The sequence below is a fragment of the Lissotriton vulgaris genome, unplaced genomic scaffold (assembly GCF_964263255.1).
Source record: "Lissotriton vulgaris unplaced genomic scaffold, aLisVul1.2 SCAFFOLD_618, whole genome shotgun sequence".
Classification (NCBI taxonomy): domain Eukaryota; kingdom Metazoa; phylum Chordata; class Amphibia; order Caudata; family Salamandridae; genus Lissotriton; species Lissotriton vulgaris.
The window spans coordinates 615,331-632,339 of record NW_028240653.1 but is presented as its reverse complement, the minus strand read 5'-3'; the positions used below and the strand labels follow the sequence as shown (position 1 = coordinate 632,339).

The 17,009-nt window shown below is 46.7% G+C and overlaps 1 protein-coding gene across 2 annotated transcripts in view; it reads left to right on the top strand.

Annotated features, from left to right (window-relative positions):
* LOC147672917 (fucolectin-4-like) overlaps nucleotides 1–16,262 on the top strand; it is a 126,202-nt gene extending 109,940 nt beyond the window's left edge. For both annotated transcript variants that reach the window (XM_086947923.1, XM_086947924.1), the window contains exon 4: nucleotides 15,780–16,262. In XM_086947923.1, the coding sequence (XP_086804049.1) occupies nucleotides 15,780–15,918 (139 nt within the window). In that variant the 3' untranslated portion in view covers nucleotides 15,919–16,262. The remainder of the gene's footprint in view (nucleotides 1–15,779) is intronic.
* Nucleotides 16,263–17,009: the final 747 nt, after the last annotated feature.

Genomic DNA, 17,009 nt, shown 5'->3' with positions numbered 1-17,009 from the left:
TTTACAAGCTCAAACATTAACATTAACTGGAATGGTTCGGAAATATCATGTTTTGCTGATCTTATGAATACGGTGATTGCCTCTGCAAAGAAGTCGAACCAAAAAAGTTATATCAAAGTAACCCCAAGATCCCTACGTTTGGTTAATATTGAAATAAATAAATTAATTAGAGAACAGTATCGATTGAAGGCTTTATTAAAAGCATGATACAATGGGTTAAAATCAATATTCACATGCACATTCAATTTACACAATAAAACATTGTATAAGTAGTTAAGACAAGTATTAAATTGACAGGGCAAGCCTTTTTGAACAAATTATCCAAGACAATTTCAGGAACTTGGATACACCACAAACAAACAAAGTGCAAGTGTCAGACATTAGAATACGGAGGGCCACTTTATGTTGCAGAGTGCCCAAGTGGCTACATAGTGGTTTGAGCCAACGCCGCCTAGGGGCTAGATAGGCCGGACATTCAAAAAAAAGGTGGGCAACAGACTCAACACACATTGGACATGACGCACAAAAAGGAGAACGCTGGTAGGGAGTTTTCCACCATGCTAACAATTCGTTTACAGGAAGCGTCCCTATTCTGAATTTAAAATACAGGGCTCGATCTAGGGGGATGGATAGAATATCTAGATACAGTTCATAAACCACCACATCATTAATATTCATAAAATCTAAAGTCGATTTCAGTGTTTAGAGTCTGTAGAGTTTTTACAAGAGATCCAAGTCCAGTACAGTTTCTTTAGGACGGCTTTGGGGGGGGGCAGTCCTGGTCCCCCACGCTTCACCGAGACCGATGACTCCAAGCAAGCATTTCACGTCCCTCAACCACTAGATCTTGGACCACCCCTCCATTTGCATCACCTCTAACAGAGCTTCTGCATATGAGGCCAACTCGGGCACACGCCACAGGCGAGCCCAGAGTAGCAAGGGACGGAGTTGGGCTTGGTCCTTAATCGATCTACAACCCAGATCCATTAAAACGGGTACGGAAGGGGTGCTCTGGGGAAGGGCCATCAGTTCCTTCAAAAATTTGCACTCTGATCTAGCTAGGGCTTCAAGGTTGCACGTACCCCACAGCTCCGCCCCATACAAAGCAGCACCAACCCCTCTTGCTTTGTAGATCTCCACTACTGGGGCGATGGGCTTGGTTAAGGAGGAGCGTTGCTCCTGTAGGAGTGCACCACCCACCCTTTCATGGCCAAGTATCATTTTTTGGATGTGCAAATTCCAGTGCATTGAATCAGTTAAGCGGATTCCTAGGTAGTCGAATTCGGCCACCCTCTCCAAAGGCACGGAATTCAGAACCGGGGGATGTCCGATTTTTTGGGGGGGATTCAAAACCAGATATTTAGTTTTATTGGTGTTGATAATCAAGCCACTAAGTGAGCAGAACTCCTGGAAACTGTTAAGGAGGCTCTGCAGGCCCATAGGAGTCTTTGAGATAAGGAGGGTGCCGTCAGCAAAGAGTAAAGTGGGGATACGCTTGCCCGCCAGGGACGGTGCATATGCAGGAGTTCTAAGCAGATGCTCGACCACCCCGTTCACATAAAGAGAGAACAGAGTGGGAGCGAGCACACATCCCTGACGGACACCTCTCCCCACAGGGATCCTGTCCGTTTTTTCACAGCGCGTGCCCCACCGCACCTGAGCAAAGACAGGATATACGGTGGCAGCCCCATCTCCGACAAAACCCTCCATAGCCCCTCCCTGGGTACTAGGTCAAAGGCAGTCTTCAGGTCTATGAAGGCCAAGTAAAGACTGCCTTTTCCCAGAACCACCACCTTCCAGTAGAGAAGAACCAATCTAAAAGCTTGTTCTATGGTCCCCGTTCCGGAGCGAAAGCCAGCTTGGTAGTCCGACAGAATGTTATTGTCGTCTACCCACTGAAGCACCCTCCCCAAAATCACTTTGCCCGCCACCTTTTGGGTTGAATCAATAAGGCTTATACGCCTATAGTTTGTGGGGTCGTCCCGACACCCCTTTTTGAATATCGGGACGACCTCCGCCCCTTTCCACGATTCAGGGACAGGAGCGCCATTATTGATAGCGTTAAGCAAGGAAGAAACCACCTTCCCCCACTCTTTGTGGTTGGCGCACAACAGATCACCTGGTAGCCCATCAGGACCAGGGGCTTTGAGGGGCACCAGAGATTTTATTACGCTCTCCACTTCTCTAGGGGTGAATAAATCTCCTATTGCTTCCCCCTGAGGTTCAGCTGTATAGAGACTACTATTATCGATTAGCTGAGGGTTCGTACCATCAGAGGTGTAAAGGGAGAGAAAGTGGTTGTACCAAGTTAGTGCTGGGATGTTGCATGTAATAAGGGTGCTATCTGGTCTGTTCCTGAGTCTGATTAAATTCCAGAACCCTCTAGAATCTCTGCCAGCACTCGCTTCCATGACATCGGACCAGTACCTATCCTCCCACTCTTTCTTTGCTGCTTTCGTACTCTGGGTATACTTTTTCCTAGCAAGCCTGATCTTTGCCGGGGATTTAGTTTTAGCAGCAGTGATCAAGGCAGATTTGTCCTCCCTGCATTTTTCAGTTTACCAGCCTGGTTGGTTCTTAGGTCTCTTGTTATTCCCGGCTGGAGGATCTCTAACTGGGAGACGGAAGAAATTACCCATAGCGTTAATTAGATTGCAGAAACGAGCTTTTGGACTGTGCAGTTGCTAGGAGCGCCCCTATAGCTAGCAGGTAGCCCTCGTCCATAGCAACATTGCACCACTTCAGGCGCCTCCCACAATTAGTGGGGCGTACTGCTGCGGTGAAGGCTGGTTTAGAGGGCGTGTGCATGCTAAGTTCCCCAGGCCACAAAGGGTGAAGAGTCAAGGAGAGGGGGTTGTGGTCACTATCGGCTGTGGGTGAGACCACCATATCCCGCACAAAGCTCCACAAGTTAACGTCGTGGAGAATATAATCTATCCTCGATGTATGATGCGCCCTGTTGTAGGTGTGGGCTCCCAGAGGATCCGAGAGCGTCCTCCCGTTCACGGCCCTCAGGCCGTACTCCAGGGTCAGAGAATTAAGTTGTATGGCCCTTGGGGACCACCTCCTGATAGGTGGAATAGTTAAGGTGGGAATTCCTCTCATGGCATCTTCTTCGGTAAGGCCCAAAATGCCCTCCGCAACAAGGGGCTCAAAATTGCAGTTGAAGTCCCCCGCAACCAGGACATGAGATCTAGCCGGGCACTGTCTAAGAACGTCCTCCAGGCCTGTAACAGTGGGTGACTGTAAGCCTCCCTTCGGCCCCCTGGCATAGATGTTAATAATGTGGAGAGTAAGCCCTCTCTGTGGCCCCTTGAGTGAAATTCTGAGTAGATCGGGGGAGTTGGACGCATGCTGCGTAACTTTGCATCCCAATGAAACGTCTACCCATATGAGAAGGCCGCCTGAGGGGCGACCCTTCCCTGTAGGGGAGGGCACAGCAGGTATGAAGAACGATGAGTACCCCACCTTATGGCAGGGTTCCCTGCTCCATGTTTCTTGGAAGATACAAATTGAATGGGCCTCCACGAGGGTATTCCAGTCGGGAAGGTCCAGCTTCCTAGAGATGCCTGCAACGTTCCAGCTGAGAATCCTGAGAAGTGGATCCACCACAGCCTCTTCCATGCGGGACACAGGCCCAAGTATGGCCGCCCGCCCCGAAATAGTTGGTGGTAAGCCCTCTCTCATGGGCCTCACAATGTAGGTAGTAGCAAGACCAGATGACGAGTCTGAAGGCCGACTAAGGCGTGGGGGAATAGAGTCAGAGGGACTGCCTTGAGCAGGATGTGATTGGAGATTGTCAGTAGATGATTCCGGGACATAGAACGTACTCAGACAAAAAGGTGTGTCCCGGGAGCAAGTGTCACTTCAGTACCCAAAAGGCCTCGAGTGGTTCGTTGACCAAGGGTGAGGTAGGTAAGGAAGGGAGTAATGGTGGTACTCAGGGGGGATAGAACCATGCCTCCCACCCCACCCTTGATAACCAACATTTGAAAAGCTTGGCGGCCTAGCATAAAAATAGCTCAAATCTACTAAACCAATACCCTCTCCTCCATAGCCTTGCTGCTGGTTGCAGATGAATGGGGCAACCCTAGCATCCTTGAAATTCACCACCACGCAACCCCCCTGGAGATGCTTGTGTCCGTATCCTACCCACCCTACCCTTCTAACATTTTAAATCTGGCCATCCAGCTCGCTAGGCAATGGTCTGTTTGCTCTTAACCTGTGCATGGCTTTATTTGTAAGCGCCTGGTAAGAATCATGCTGGTCAGCCTTCAGTGGTGGAACATTAGTAAGGACAGCAACATAGGGCTGACAGTCAGGTGGGAGGTTTACAGGGAGGGATCTAGCATCCTCAGTGAGAGAATGGACAGGCTGCTGAGAGGCAGGTGCGGGCTTAAGACTATTTATGCTAGGTTGTTTTGGGGGGCTTTGGGGTCTTTCCTTGAGAGTGGTGCTTTTGCCCTCGTTGTAGTGAGTCCTTTCAGGTTTGTGACTGAGGGAGCAGAGCCGACAAAATGTTGACCCTGATCCGTCGAGGCACTAGTATCGGAAGGGAATATGATAGGTGGAGTAGAAACTGGTACAGCCTGTACAGCATCCTGGTGCGCAGACCCCTGAGGACAGGCCGTTTTTTGGGTGGGATGAGGCAATGCGACCTCTGGAGCTAAAACGTCTCCATGAGATCTAACCTGCTCACTCTCACTCAGGTTGTTTTTAGCCTGCAATTTTATCAAGGAATTGAGAGAGAAAAAATTATCTAGAGATGACTGCTGAAATCTGTCTAAACGGACTGCGATATCCTTAACCCTTTGCAGTACGGGGAGAATCAAGGGCCTTACTAGCTTCTCGATCTGCTCTATAGGGGAAGAGGGCAGGGGCAGATCGGATGTAGGAGAGCTCTCTGCTAAACTCTCCGGATGAGGGGCTAGATTGGGCTGCACAGGGGATAGTATTTTTAAGGGCAGGCAGTGGTCCCAGGGACCACTCACTGCCTACCCTTGAAAAATTAAGCAAAAATGTTCATATTTTGTTTAAATGCCGCCCGTTTTCTTTAAAGGAAAACGGGCTCCATTTAAAATAGAAAAGTGCTTTATTTAAAATCAGTCCCAGACAGGCCACCGTACTGGGAGGGCCTACCATTCCTAATGGGGTCGCAGTGGGGTTGTGAGTGGCTCATTAATATTCATGAGCCTCGCATTTTGCGACCCCATTGGGAATCGCTAACAGTGTCTCTGACGTTGTACATTCGCTTTTGTGACTCACAAATTGCAACTCACAATTTTTTGTAATTTACGAGTAGCAAAAGCAAATGGTCATACAGCTGGCCCCTAATCCTCTGAACGAAAAGTCATTCATAGTGTTTACTAGACATATTATAGCAGTTTTTGTATTAAAATACAGGATGTATCTGAAACAGACAATAATTTGTGCAGTAACTGCTATTAATTGTGTATTTACTATGGGGTCAAAGGTCATATGACATTATTTCTTGTGATGTCATTAATGTTAAAGTAGGCGTGATTTCATTTCCGCTTGCTCTGGCATTTGGTGAATCCATTTTCATGAGTAGAGTTGTGTAGATGGGGTGAACGGGAATTTACTGATTGGATGGCGATGGAGTTTTTGATAGTTTGTTGCCTTCCAGGCTTTAGTGACCAGCTGGGCGAGCGAACAGACAATCAGAATTTGCCACGTGATGCAATACACTAGTCATGGAGACCTCAGGTAGCCAAAGTAAATGTTTTTATTAATGTAGGTTTTGGCTCTTAATTGCCATTAATCCAGCATTTACCCTCTTCTGATTCACTTTTAACCAGTTTCAGTGTCAAGAAGATTGCATTTTACTCTTTTTTTTAGACGGGTAACTGATTGCATGGAGATGCAACAGCTTATAGGTGCATATTCCTGGTAAAAAAATTATCTGGGCCACCTGATACTTTCTTAGTAGTTTTGTGTAGAGATTGAAAATGTACATGAAGAGAGTTGACATACGCACAAGTATCACAGTAGTGAACTGGAGGTTAATGTCCACATTCACCTATGGTCGGATATGTTTTATCAGTTGGGCTCCGAAAGAGGGAAGACCAGTTGACTAATTCTCTGGAGGCCATGACAGGCAGGAGCATCTAGTTGTCGTTGATGTGGAAGCCTACACCCAGATGAAGTTGGAGTTGGTAAGGAGATTTGAGAGAGGAATGAGATTCTGCAATTTCGTGTGAACAATGGCAACATGTGTGTAAACAAAACATTGTTTTGAGAAGGCTCCGTTTAGTAGGTGTGTGATCCCGATATCAACATCAACGTTGGCATACAATGTTGAAGCACAAGTGTATAAACTCAGAATCAGCGGCGAGACATTGACCTATCTTTTTGGTAATGCCAACATTTCAGACAGCAGCCAATCAAGCCAAGATAAATGTACCACTTTATGAATCACTGAAAAAGACATATGCTTTAAAGGACGTTTCTTTTTGGTTCCACAAAATTGTTGATCCATTTTTTATAATTGTGCTTTTAATTCAACTGTGACTTCTGTAATTAATATTCTGCACTCTGTCAACCTCTGGCAAGGATCGTGCTATTTGAGAATAAAAACAAATTAAAATGATTCTTACCTGTTGTGTGATACAACAGTCACATTTAGGGTTAGGATTAAGAATGACATTGGTAAACCAAAGCCCAATGTTGCAATGGGTGGAGGTGAGATTACTAGTTTTATGGCTGATGACAGGTCAGTGTCATGCTGCAGAAATACATGCTTGCCTCTAAGGTATCCCTTCTTGCACAAAAGCAATCCTGACCACAACACAGGCACCTTTGTGCGCTTCTTGAAAGATTTGTAAATCTGGGACCCTCAGCCTCCACTGCCTGTCACCTAGTGCTCTGTTGATGCACCTCACTATCTGTCTTGGCTGCACAGAGTTTTGTAGGGTTGCAGCTTTAGATACAGCTATTGGTCTATGCGCATTTCCCCTCTGTCATGTACTTGCTTAAGCGAATGTGTACATGTATGTCTGATGAACTTAAGAAAATGATTGTATGTATTTTGCTCTATGAAATATGTGTACCTCCTGTATGTGTGCAGGCATGTCATGGGTCTCTGCATCAAGGCCGGACTGGTCGGACTGGGCACCAGGTGTTTTCCAGGGAGGCTCATTTTGCTACTGAGGGACTTTTTTGTAGCAGTGTAGCAGTTTTAAAAGCACCTGCTGCAGAGTTCCTTGTATAGTCAGAAGATTTCCGGCAACAATAAACGTGTTGAGATAACTCTGGTGATTAATGTACCTGCTGGGATTTTGTCTAGTGGTAATTTTGGATCATCCAAGGTAGCTCAGGGGGTTAATCCGCCTGCTGCACAGGACTTGTTCCATGCAGATCACTAAACAGTATTTTATTTGCAATGCTTAGTGCAGTGGTTCCCAAACTGTGTGCAGTGCCACCCCGGTGCACAACCAAAACCAGCCAGGGGCTCCATAGTCGCATTTGCTGAGAAGAATCAATTAGGAATTGCGTAAGCCGTTGGTATGTAGGCCGTGTGCCTGGCGCCCACTAGGTGATGCACATGCTGCCTCTTAGCCCCATAGATCAGCAGATTTGTAACTCTGCTCAGCAGCTGTAGTTCTGTCTTTTTTCCGCTCTCTCTCTCTCTCTCTACTACTACTGCAGTCTTGGGCTCTGTAGACACAGGGAGAGAGAGGGAGGAAGGAAGTCAGCAAGAGTTGGGAAGCACAGGGCGAGCGAGAGAGTAACATTATCGCCTGGTAAGGTGTCCTTGTTAATTTTGTTTCAACCAACTAGTCTTATTTGCAATAAGGCATGCTCACATATTACACCTAATATTACACTGCTTGTTTTTTTATTCACTTTGAAACTGTCAGCTGAATAATTACAGAACATCTCTCACTCTCATGTGAATGCCTAACTGCCCACGAGCCCTGATCGGAGGCGGCGCAGCAGCATGTTGTTGTAAATAGAAGCCGGGAGCCTGGTATCATTTATGTTGCTTTATTCATTATAGTCAAGTCTTCAAGATGTTAACAATAAGATGTAGAGAAGACCCACCAGGAGTGACCAGCTTGCCACTCAGCCTGCCTGGTTCCAACTGCCAGTTGTCACCAGGCTAAGCCCCAAACACTCCATGATGTCACCAAAGGTTCTAGTGGTGACATCATGTGAATGACAGTGAAATCCCCAGGCAGAAAAGAGACAGGCTAAATACAACACATGTCTTCTGTTAGTTCATGAGGAGAGCAGTGCATGGGTCGCGTAGTGCGAGAACTGAGCAGCTGGAAACTTGTACACAAACTCTCATAGTCGCACCTGGACATTTAGAATGCAGTCATTTTGTTTTGAAATTATATATGTTTATTATATTTGTTTCTGAACTCCGGTTCGAAAAATAACCCATAAATAGAAATATTACGGGCCCTGAACTTCCAATATGCATCAAATACACACTATTAGCTAACTAGCCTCAAACTGAAACTCATATAGTACACGCAGACGTGCAACTCGCCCCACATTCTCTCCCTGCAATGCTCAAGAACAGAGATTAGAGCCAGTTCGTGGGTTACACAATGTAGCCTTTTTATTCATATTGACATTTAAAATTGCTGGTAAGCCAAGCCCGTGAAAGTACAGCTATACATAAATAAAACAATAATTTCATAGATACCCAGAGGAAGATGGAAGATGAATACACAAGTCAAATATCATATTCCACATTCCTAGAAAGTCCGGCACACATTGTCGTGAGATACGCGGTGCGCAGTGTGCCAGCATGCCTCACCCAGCAACCACCCCCCAGGTACCACCCGAGGCATCCATGCACCCTTCCTAAAGGGAATTACAGGAAAATCATTGGATCAACTTCATCACATCTCCATCTCCTCCAATCCCAGAGAAGAACCAAAACATAAAAAACAGGGCACTGCATAGTGCATCGGCCTACAGGGGTACCTGAACCTAGGTGTATTCCCCTAAATTCTAAAACCTGGCATCGTGGAGTAGGGCAGGAGAGTCCAGGGACCACCAGCAGGTCAGCCTGCCCCTCCCGCCTGTCCGGTGCCCACACTAATCATAGCCCGCTAAGGGGGCCGTCCAGTTCCAGAATCAGAACTCTTGTGGTATTATCTGCCAGGGACACCGCCACAGGGTGAGGAGATTACTGGCGCTCTCACCCTCCACCCAAACCACCTGTCTCAAGTCTACCATAAACCCCAGAAACATCTGGTAGTATCCCTTTCCCCTTTGGTCATCAAGAAGCGGCGTCATCAGGAGTCATCTTAAAGTCATGTGAAAAATTACCTGGGCCAAGAATGTTGCAATATAAATACATCTTGGCAGACACTAGCAATCCAGGGCCTCCAGCAATGCATCGGCCCGCTACTTATGTCCAGTGAAACTTCTCAAGAACTATTTTTATTGTTAGCGTTGTAAAAGAGACCACATAAAGCAAGATTACATTGGTGGCCACCGTATGCAAGATCAATTGGAGTGATCACCTCAGTGCCTCAGGAATGGTTGCAAGCAGAAATATGAAAAAGGTTTGTCAGAATGGGATGCTTCTACATGGGAAATACATAACAGCCATAGCTAAAAATCATCCGGCCCTGAGGTAATAACATTTGCAAAACACCTCTACAATGCTACATGATTTATCAATCAAATGTTATTGTAAGTAGATTTGGAAATTCATATTTATTTCTACTGATATCGGTTTACAAGTTCCGAGAATAAACCATCTTCCTATTGAATATACAATCTCAATTTTGGTATATGTGTATTAATACAACCAAGCAAAGCATGTCATTTAGTGGGCTTGGGCTGCTCACAGGAGAGCTATTTACAGGTAGATGGAGAATTACCCGTAGCCCATGAGCGAACCGTTAAGGAAGCCTGGCCTAAACACAGGTGCAACTCACAAAGATATTGCACCACAAATCTGGAAACATTAAGGGCTGTCAGCCATAGGCTCCTTATCGATGTCTCCCAGGAACCAGGCAACACACCATCTGCTGGGGTGCCTGCATTGTGACCAACCTCCAGGCAAATCTCATCTAAAATCAACTCCAGGTGACTACTGAAGGGCTGAAAGGGACACGACCCCCAGCAGGTCAATCCCCTTTCCTTCCAGCCATGCCTGTGCCCCCACTAACATTTCTGGCTGACGTCAGCCACAGTCCCCTTACAAAAGTAACCCAAACCATGGCACCTCCCTGTGCCCTGAACCGATTCAGCTATGTTGCATATTCCATTACCATCAATGGACCCCCATCAGCAGTAGCCCGGGGCTAATGCCGGATCTTTAGTGCCATATAGTCTGCACTGATGGCACCCTCTAATGAAAACTAGCCCTTGGTTGTAGATATGCTTATCCCCCTATCAAGACTGCTACCCGGTATACGTAGTGACACACCCATAGGACATGTGGCACACCTTTTGCTGGATTTACCATTGGATCGGGAATAATTATAATCGGGAAAAATCTGGTGCAGTCGCCCCTCCCTTGGCTCACTATGCAAGCCAAAAATGGCATGCTGCTTTTCGGATGAATGTTGCAGACCAACTCTTGCTCACGCCTTGCCAGCCTGTACTGTGCCTGAGCTGAAGATATTGCCAATGAGCTACCGCTCACCCTGCTGACTAAGGATACTCTCTCTGTGTCCTTTTGGCTAAAGACCTCCTCAAGGGTATACATGGCTGGCTATACTCAGAGAGTAGAAAACATGCTGGCCAATTACGCAGCAACTGAGATGAAGCCTTTGAATTGTACCTCATCCCCACCTCTAGAGATGCTGGGCCCTTTTCCTAATCTAAATCATACGCCATATCCTGTTATCATGTCCCCAACTAGGAGGCTCATCTTAGGTCCAGATAAATCCTTCACTATGTCTTCTATGTGATAGTTTATCTTGTTGAACTGCAAACGCTCATACAGACTCCTAAGTCTATTATTCCTCACTCAACCTTTGTGCCCCAAAAACTAAGTAACGGTTGTGGTGGCCAAGCTCAAGGCAAGCAATGGTTAGAGAATTCATTTTCATTTAATATTGCCTGGAGACCCAACCATGTAACCCACTTAACAGTATTCAGCAGTCGGGCCAAACATAACCTAATGCCCTGATCTTCATCATGCCCTCAGCAAACAGTCATAGCCATCCTAGAAGAAAGTAATATGTTCTGATCCTCATTGACAAAGACTGATGGTTTCAAACTGTGGGTGAGAGGGGGTCCTATAGAAACAAGAGCCTTAGCAAGATCTGGCACCAACTCTTTAGACTCAGTCGGACCAGTGGAACTCAATGAAAAACTCCCTTCACCATGACAGAATCAATTCCCCCCCCCTTGCTAGCCCCCACACTGTAGATGTAAACATTGCTATAAAAGTGGTACAAAGTAAATGTTCCCAAAACTGAACTGACCAGGACGGCTGACAAATAACTGAAATAAGACAAAAGTTTCAAACGGTTTCCAGAAGTGAAATTATCGCTCGAGCACCAGACTCTGAGCGGTAGAGATATGACTTGCTGCCCTAACCGGACCTTTGTACTCAAAGGAAAAGTTTGCTACCATTCGCGACCAATTGTTGATCGCATTATTGGCAGGGCGCTCAGCACTGCCCAACTTCGCGTCAAGGATTGATGCCAAAAACTCCGCCATTGCATATGGGAAGAACTTACATTGAGAACTTAGATCCTCTGAGTTCTGATCACACGTTACATTGCACAGGGTCCTTGCCACTTCAATCGTCCCCAGTGGTGTCACTGTTGTCTACCTGAGGTCAGTATATACTACGTGTAATTGATGGCTCAGGTGAGATTTTGAGCAACTAACTGCACCGATGGTGACTACAGGTCTAGAATGAAGAAAAATGGATTCAGCACCAGGGATGAAGTCGCATTAACCAATATAATCTAGTCAAATGTATTTATTCTTCTTTAGGCTAAAACAACTGGACAACAGCCAAAGCATTTCGTTCCTTTTATAGGAAATTTATCGGGGCTGATAAGTGTCTGCACAATATTCAGAATTATGTCTGTTAGCTATAATAGCTCCCTCACAGGTATCTGACGGACTACTACGTAATTAAATGATCAAACGGGTCCGGCCACGCAGATCTGAAATAAAAGTAGTTCTTAGAAAACCGAAAGCAGAAGTGTGTAGCTACCGGCGAAACCCCAAAACAAATGGACTCATAATCCACTCCAGTTGTTACAATCAGATGAGGCTCGTATTGTGGCAGCCATAAATAAGCCCGAGCCAGCAGTAAAAAAGAGCTGCTCTTTTTTACTGCTGGCTCGGAATGGGAAGACATTCTCAATTTGGTATTTGCAATTATACAATTGCAAATTGAGAATGCAATTTCAAGGCTGCCAAGGTATCAAAAGGACACCTTGTTGCACCCCTGAAATATGTATGTGTATGTAGCAGCCCTCAGCAAAGACCATATTCTAATTGACCTTCCTGTTGCTACGCCCCCATAAAATACTTTGCTGCTGGTTATCTTTCTATTGGCTTTACTAATGCTTTTTGTACTCCGCATAGATAGTGCAGATCCACCAAACAGAACTGCTATATCGATGAACTTGCAACGTTTCAGTGAGCAGAGTGAGAAACAGACTGAAAAATGTACCATAGTTCGGAAACATGGCCAACAAAGCAACAGCCCTCTGAAATGAGCAAGATCATGCCCTATCAACAATTAAGAAATACAAACTATAAATGCATGGAAGTCCAAAGGGCTGGGATGAACAAATCACTGCATGAACACTTTCTAGGAGGACCGGGATGCCCGACGTTGCAATGCACATTGGAAGACGATAAACCAATGAAGCTAAAAACAGCATCAATCAGCATTTACCCATTTCAATATTAGATTTAGGCATTTCATCCAAAGATGAACACAGCACACTTTGTGTACACAGCACCCAAAGCCTACTTTTGAAAGATTTTTGACCAGGAACACACATTGTGTTTATAAGCAGCGGATCAGGATTAGAGCCTCAGTACTGTAAATCCTACATCCAGTAGTTTTTCCGGGGATTACTACCCCCTACACCCATACCAGTGAAAACGGACACCATGCATACCAAACAAGGCCAGAAACTAAGCAGCAACATGCATCGAACAGTTCCGCAGTGTGGCCCCCGCCCACTCCTGATCCCTGCCAAGGACAACCACAATAATTAGCCTGATGTGAAAGTGAAGTCCACGAGCACAATGACGATGCCCTAGAAGTGTGTTTTCTGATCCTAGTCCACAGCCGAAGTGAAGCAGAGGGACACCCAGAACCCACCTGCCGACTCCACCGATCCCAACACCGTCGCCCGCAACCTCAGACAATGGATCATCGACTGCGCCAACATTCTCACCCCGCTCAAGTCCCCCTCCAACAGCCACACCAGCAAGAAAGCTACCGGGTTCACCGAAGACCTCCAGGCCTCCAAACGAACATGCCGAAAATTGGTGAAGAACTGGCTCCGGAAACGATCCCCGGACAGCTACACAGCCCACAAGAACGCTACCCGCAATCACCATCAACTCATCAGAGCCACCAAGAATGCCGCCTTAAAGGACCACCTAGATAACAATGCACACAACATCAAAGAGCTCTTCAACATCATAAAGGAACTCTCCAACCCCAGCTCCAACACCAACGACATGCCGCCTTCGCAAGACCTGTGCGACTCACTGGCCACCTTCTTCCACTGCAAGATCGCCAACATCTACGACAGCATCGGCGCCACAACCACCCCGACAACCACCACACCCACGACCACCACCAACACCAACCACCTGCTCTCCTGGACCAGCGTCAATGACGAGGACACCTGCAAGATCATGAACACCATCCACTCCGGATCACCATTAGACCAATGCCCTAACCACATCTTCAACAAAGCCAGCACAGCCATCTCACCCCATCTCCGGAGAGTAATCAACATCTCCTTCGAGACAGCAACCTTCCCGGAGAGCTGAAAGCACGCCAAGATCAACTCCTTACTCAAGAAACCTCAGGCGGATCATCGTCAACAAACAACTGACTGCTACCTCGAGCAGGACAACATCCTGGACCCATCCCAGTACGGTGTCCGCAGCGACCACAGCACCGAAACCGCCCTCATCGCCGCCACTGATGACAATAGGACCCTGCTTGACAACTGAGAAACAGCGGCCCTCATCCTCCTGGACCTGTCAGCCGCCTTCAACATAGTCTGCCAAAACAGACTACGAACACGCTTACACGACGCCGGAATCCAAGAGAAGTCCCTGGACTGGACCACATCCTTCCTCTCCGGCAGAACTCAGAGTGTCCGCCTCCCCCCTTCTGCTCCAAGGCCACCGAGATCATCTGCGGTGTACCCCAGGGCTAATCCTTCACTGAATCGCTGTTCAACATCTACATGGCACCCCTCGCCCACGTCGACCGATAGCACGACCTCAACATCATCTTCTAGGCCGATGACACCCAGCTGATCATCTCCCTCACTAAAGACCCTCATACCGCCAAAACCAACCTCCACGAAGGAATGAAGGACGTCGCCGAATGGATGAAAAACAGCTGACTGAACCTGAACTCAGCCAAAATAGAGATCCTCATCCTCGGCCCCACCACCTCAGCCTGGGAAGACTCCTGGTGGCCGACAACACTGGGAACAGCACTGTCTCCTCATCCTGCTTCAACACCCTCCGAATGCTCTGCAGGATCTTCAAGTGGATCTCCACCGAAATGAGAAAAACAGTCACCCAGGCACTCGTCATTACCAGTCTGGACTATGGAAACGCCTATCTACGCGGGAACATCGGTCAAGCTCCTGGGACGGCTGCAACGCATCAAGAACGCCTCAGCACGCCTGATCCTCGACATCCCCCGCCGCAGCCACATCACACCCCACCTAAGAGACCTGCACTGGCTCCCCGTCAACAAGAGGGTAACCTTCAAGCTCCTCCACGCGCTTAAGGCTCTTCACAACACCGGCCCAGCATACCTCAACGGACGACTCAGCTTCTACACCCCACACGCCTGCTCCGCTCCACTGGCCTCGCCCTCGCCACAGCCCCTCGCATCCGATGCACGACCACCAGTGGCAGATCCCTCTCCCACCTCGCTGCCAAGACCTGGAACACCCTCCCCACCAACCTACAGCAGATCCAAGACCTACTGGCCTTCAGAAGACTCCTCAAGACCTGGCTCTTCGATCAGTAACAACATCCCCCTCCCCCCCAGCGCCTTGAGACCCTAACGTGTATGTTGTGCACTTTATAAATGTCGTGATTGATTGAGTGATTGATCTTTTGGAGGCTAATAGTGAACAAAATCATTGAAAGGCTCCAATAAAGAATGTTGTATCATGGTGCACTGTGAGGTCATCATTTACTATGCTTTAGAAGCTAATATATTGAATATAGAATGAACACTGTGTTGTAGAATGTGCCATTTTTGCCCAATTTTTTATAAAGTGGCGATCCCCGCCCCTCCTCCGCCCCCCCCCCCCAACCTCCCAACCCTCCTTGTAGTGGTCGGGCTCGCTCGCTGCACTCACTGGGCACCATACGGGGATCTCGTCTGACAACACTTGCAAGGGCTGCTTTGGGTCCGGTGAACGGCCCCGCTGCTGTGCATGAACAATTAAAATATCTAACGTCGTCCTTCCCTTTGGCAATAGTTGCTCTGAAATGGTCTTGAATGATTGATACATAAACAGAGCACAGGAAGCGGATTGTTTCAAACTTTAATTAGTTATTTAATCTCTGTCTGTTTATTGCTTCCCCAGGTGCGCCTACATTTCCAGTATCGCAGCCGGCACCACCCAGACCTTCTACTGCAATGGAATGGTCGGTCGCTATGTGAACGTCATTATTCGAGGCCGACAGGAATGCCTCACGCTTTGTGAAGTGCAGGTCTTTGCTTAACCGGAATCACAAAATCATGGCAAATAAGAACATTTAATCAAGATTCTATTATTAGCCATATTCAACATATTTAGAAGACTAATTGATTATTGAAGCGCTCCTGAATCAATTTATTGAATACACATCAAGTGTACTGTAGTTGTTATAGCCTGAATTGCTAGTTCAAATTGCCACAATGAATTCTTGCTATTATTCCATTTCTTTCATTCGTTTCATTTTATTCAATTCCTTTTCGTTCATTTCATTCTGTTCATTTTTATATTCTGGGTTTATCTTTGTTAATTTGATCCAAAATATTTTCAAATGTTTCTTTCAGTCTAATTCAATAAATATATAATTGCAAATGGTTTGTCATACTGTTAGACATATTCTGTAATGTGACCACAAACTATTAGGGCACTTGTTAAAAAACTGACACAACACAACACATCCTTTTTCTTGGCTTTGTAGAATGATATCAATACGTAACAATCTATTTGTGTTGTTCTGGTGTGTGTGTGTGGGGTGTGTGTGTGTGTGTGTGTGTGTGTGTGTGTGTGTGTGTGTGTGTGTGTGTTCTCCTCCAACCAAGCATCACATATCACCATAAACTGCAGCTTCCTGTAGCCCTGCTCTGCCTGCAATTCATGCATTGGCCTGACATCAGTAATGCTGCACAGACCCTCGCCACCTGGCTGCCCTTCTATTGTCTTCATACCAGACTAAGCCCACACCAGGCCCCTCTGGAGACCCTGAGGCACTGACTCAAAGTCTGACTGAGAACCCATTTGTACAACTGCTCTTTCCTCAGCCTTTGCTTACATCTTCCTCACAGTAGTGTGTCTTCAGAGGAACTCAGCATAAAATTCAGATTTCACCCTAATAAGTGAGTATTTCAGAAGGAATACAAGAAGCAGTTGTCTCTTTCTGTACCCGGTCCCCCCACCTCATGGCTCAATGTATTCCTCAAAGACTGATCAAAAGGAAGACACGTGTTCTTATGGCCGTTGAGAATTGCTCATGGGGATTGCATACATTGCATACTATTTTGTGGCTTGCACAACATGCATAAAACCTATAAACCATGTCAGATTAATGGCATTTTAAACAAA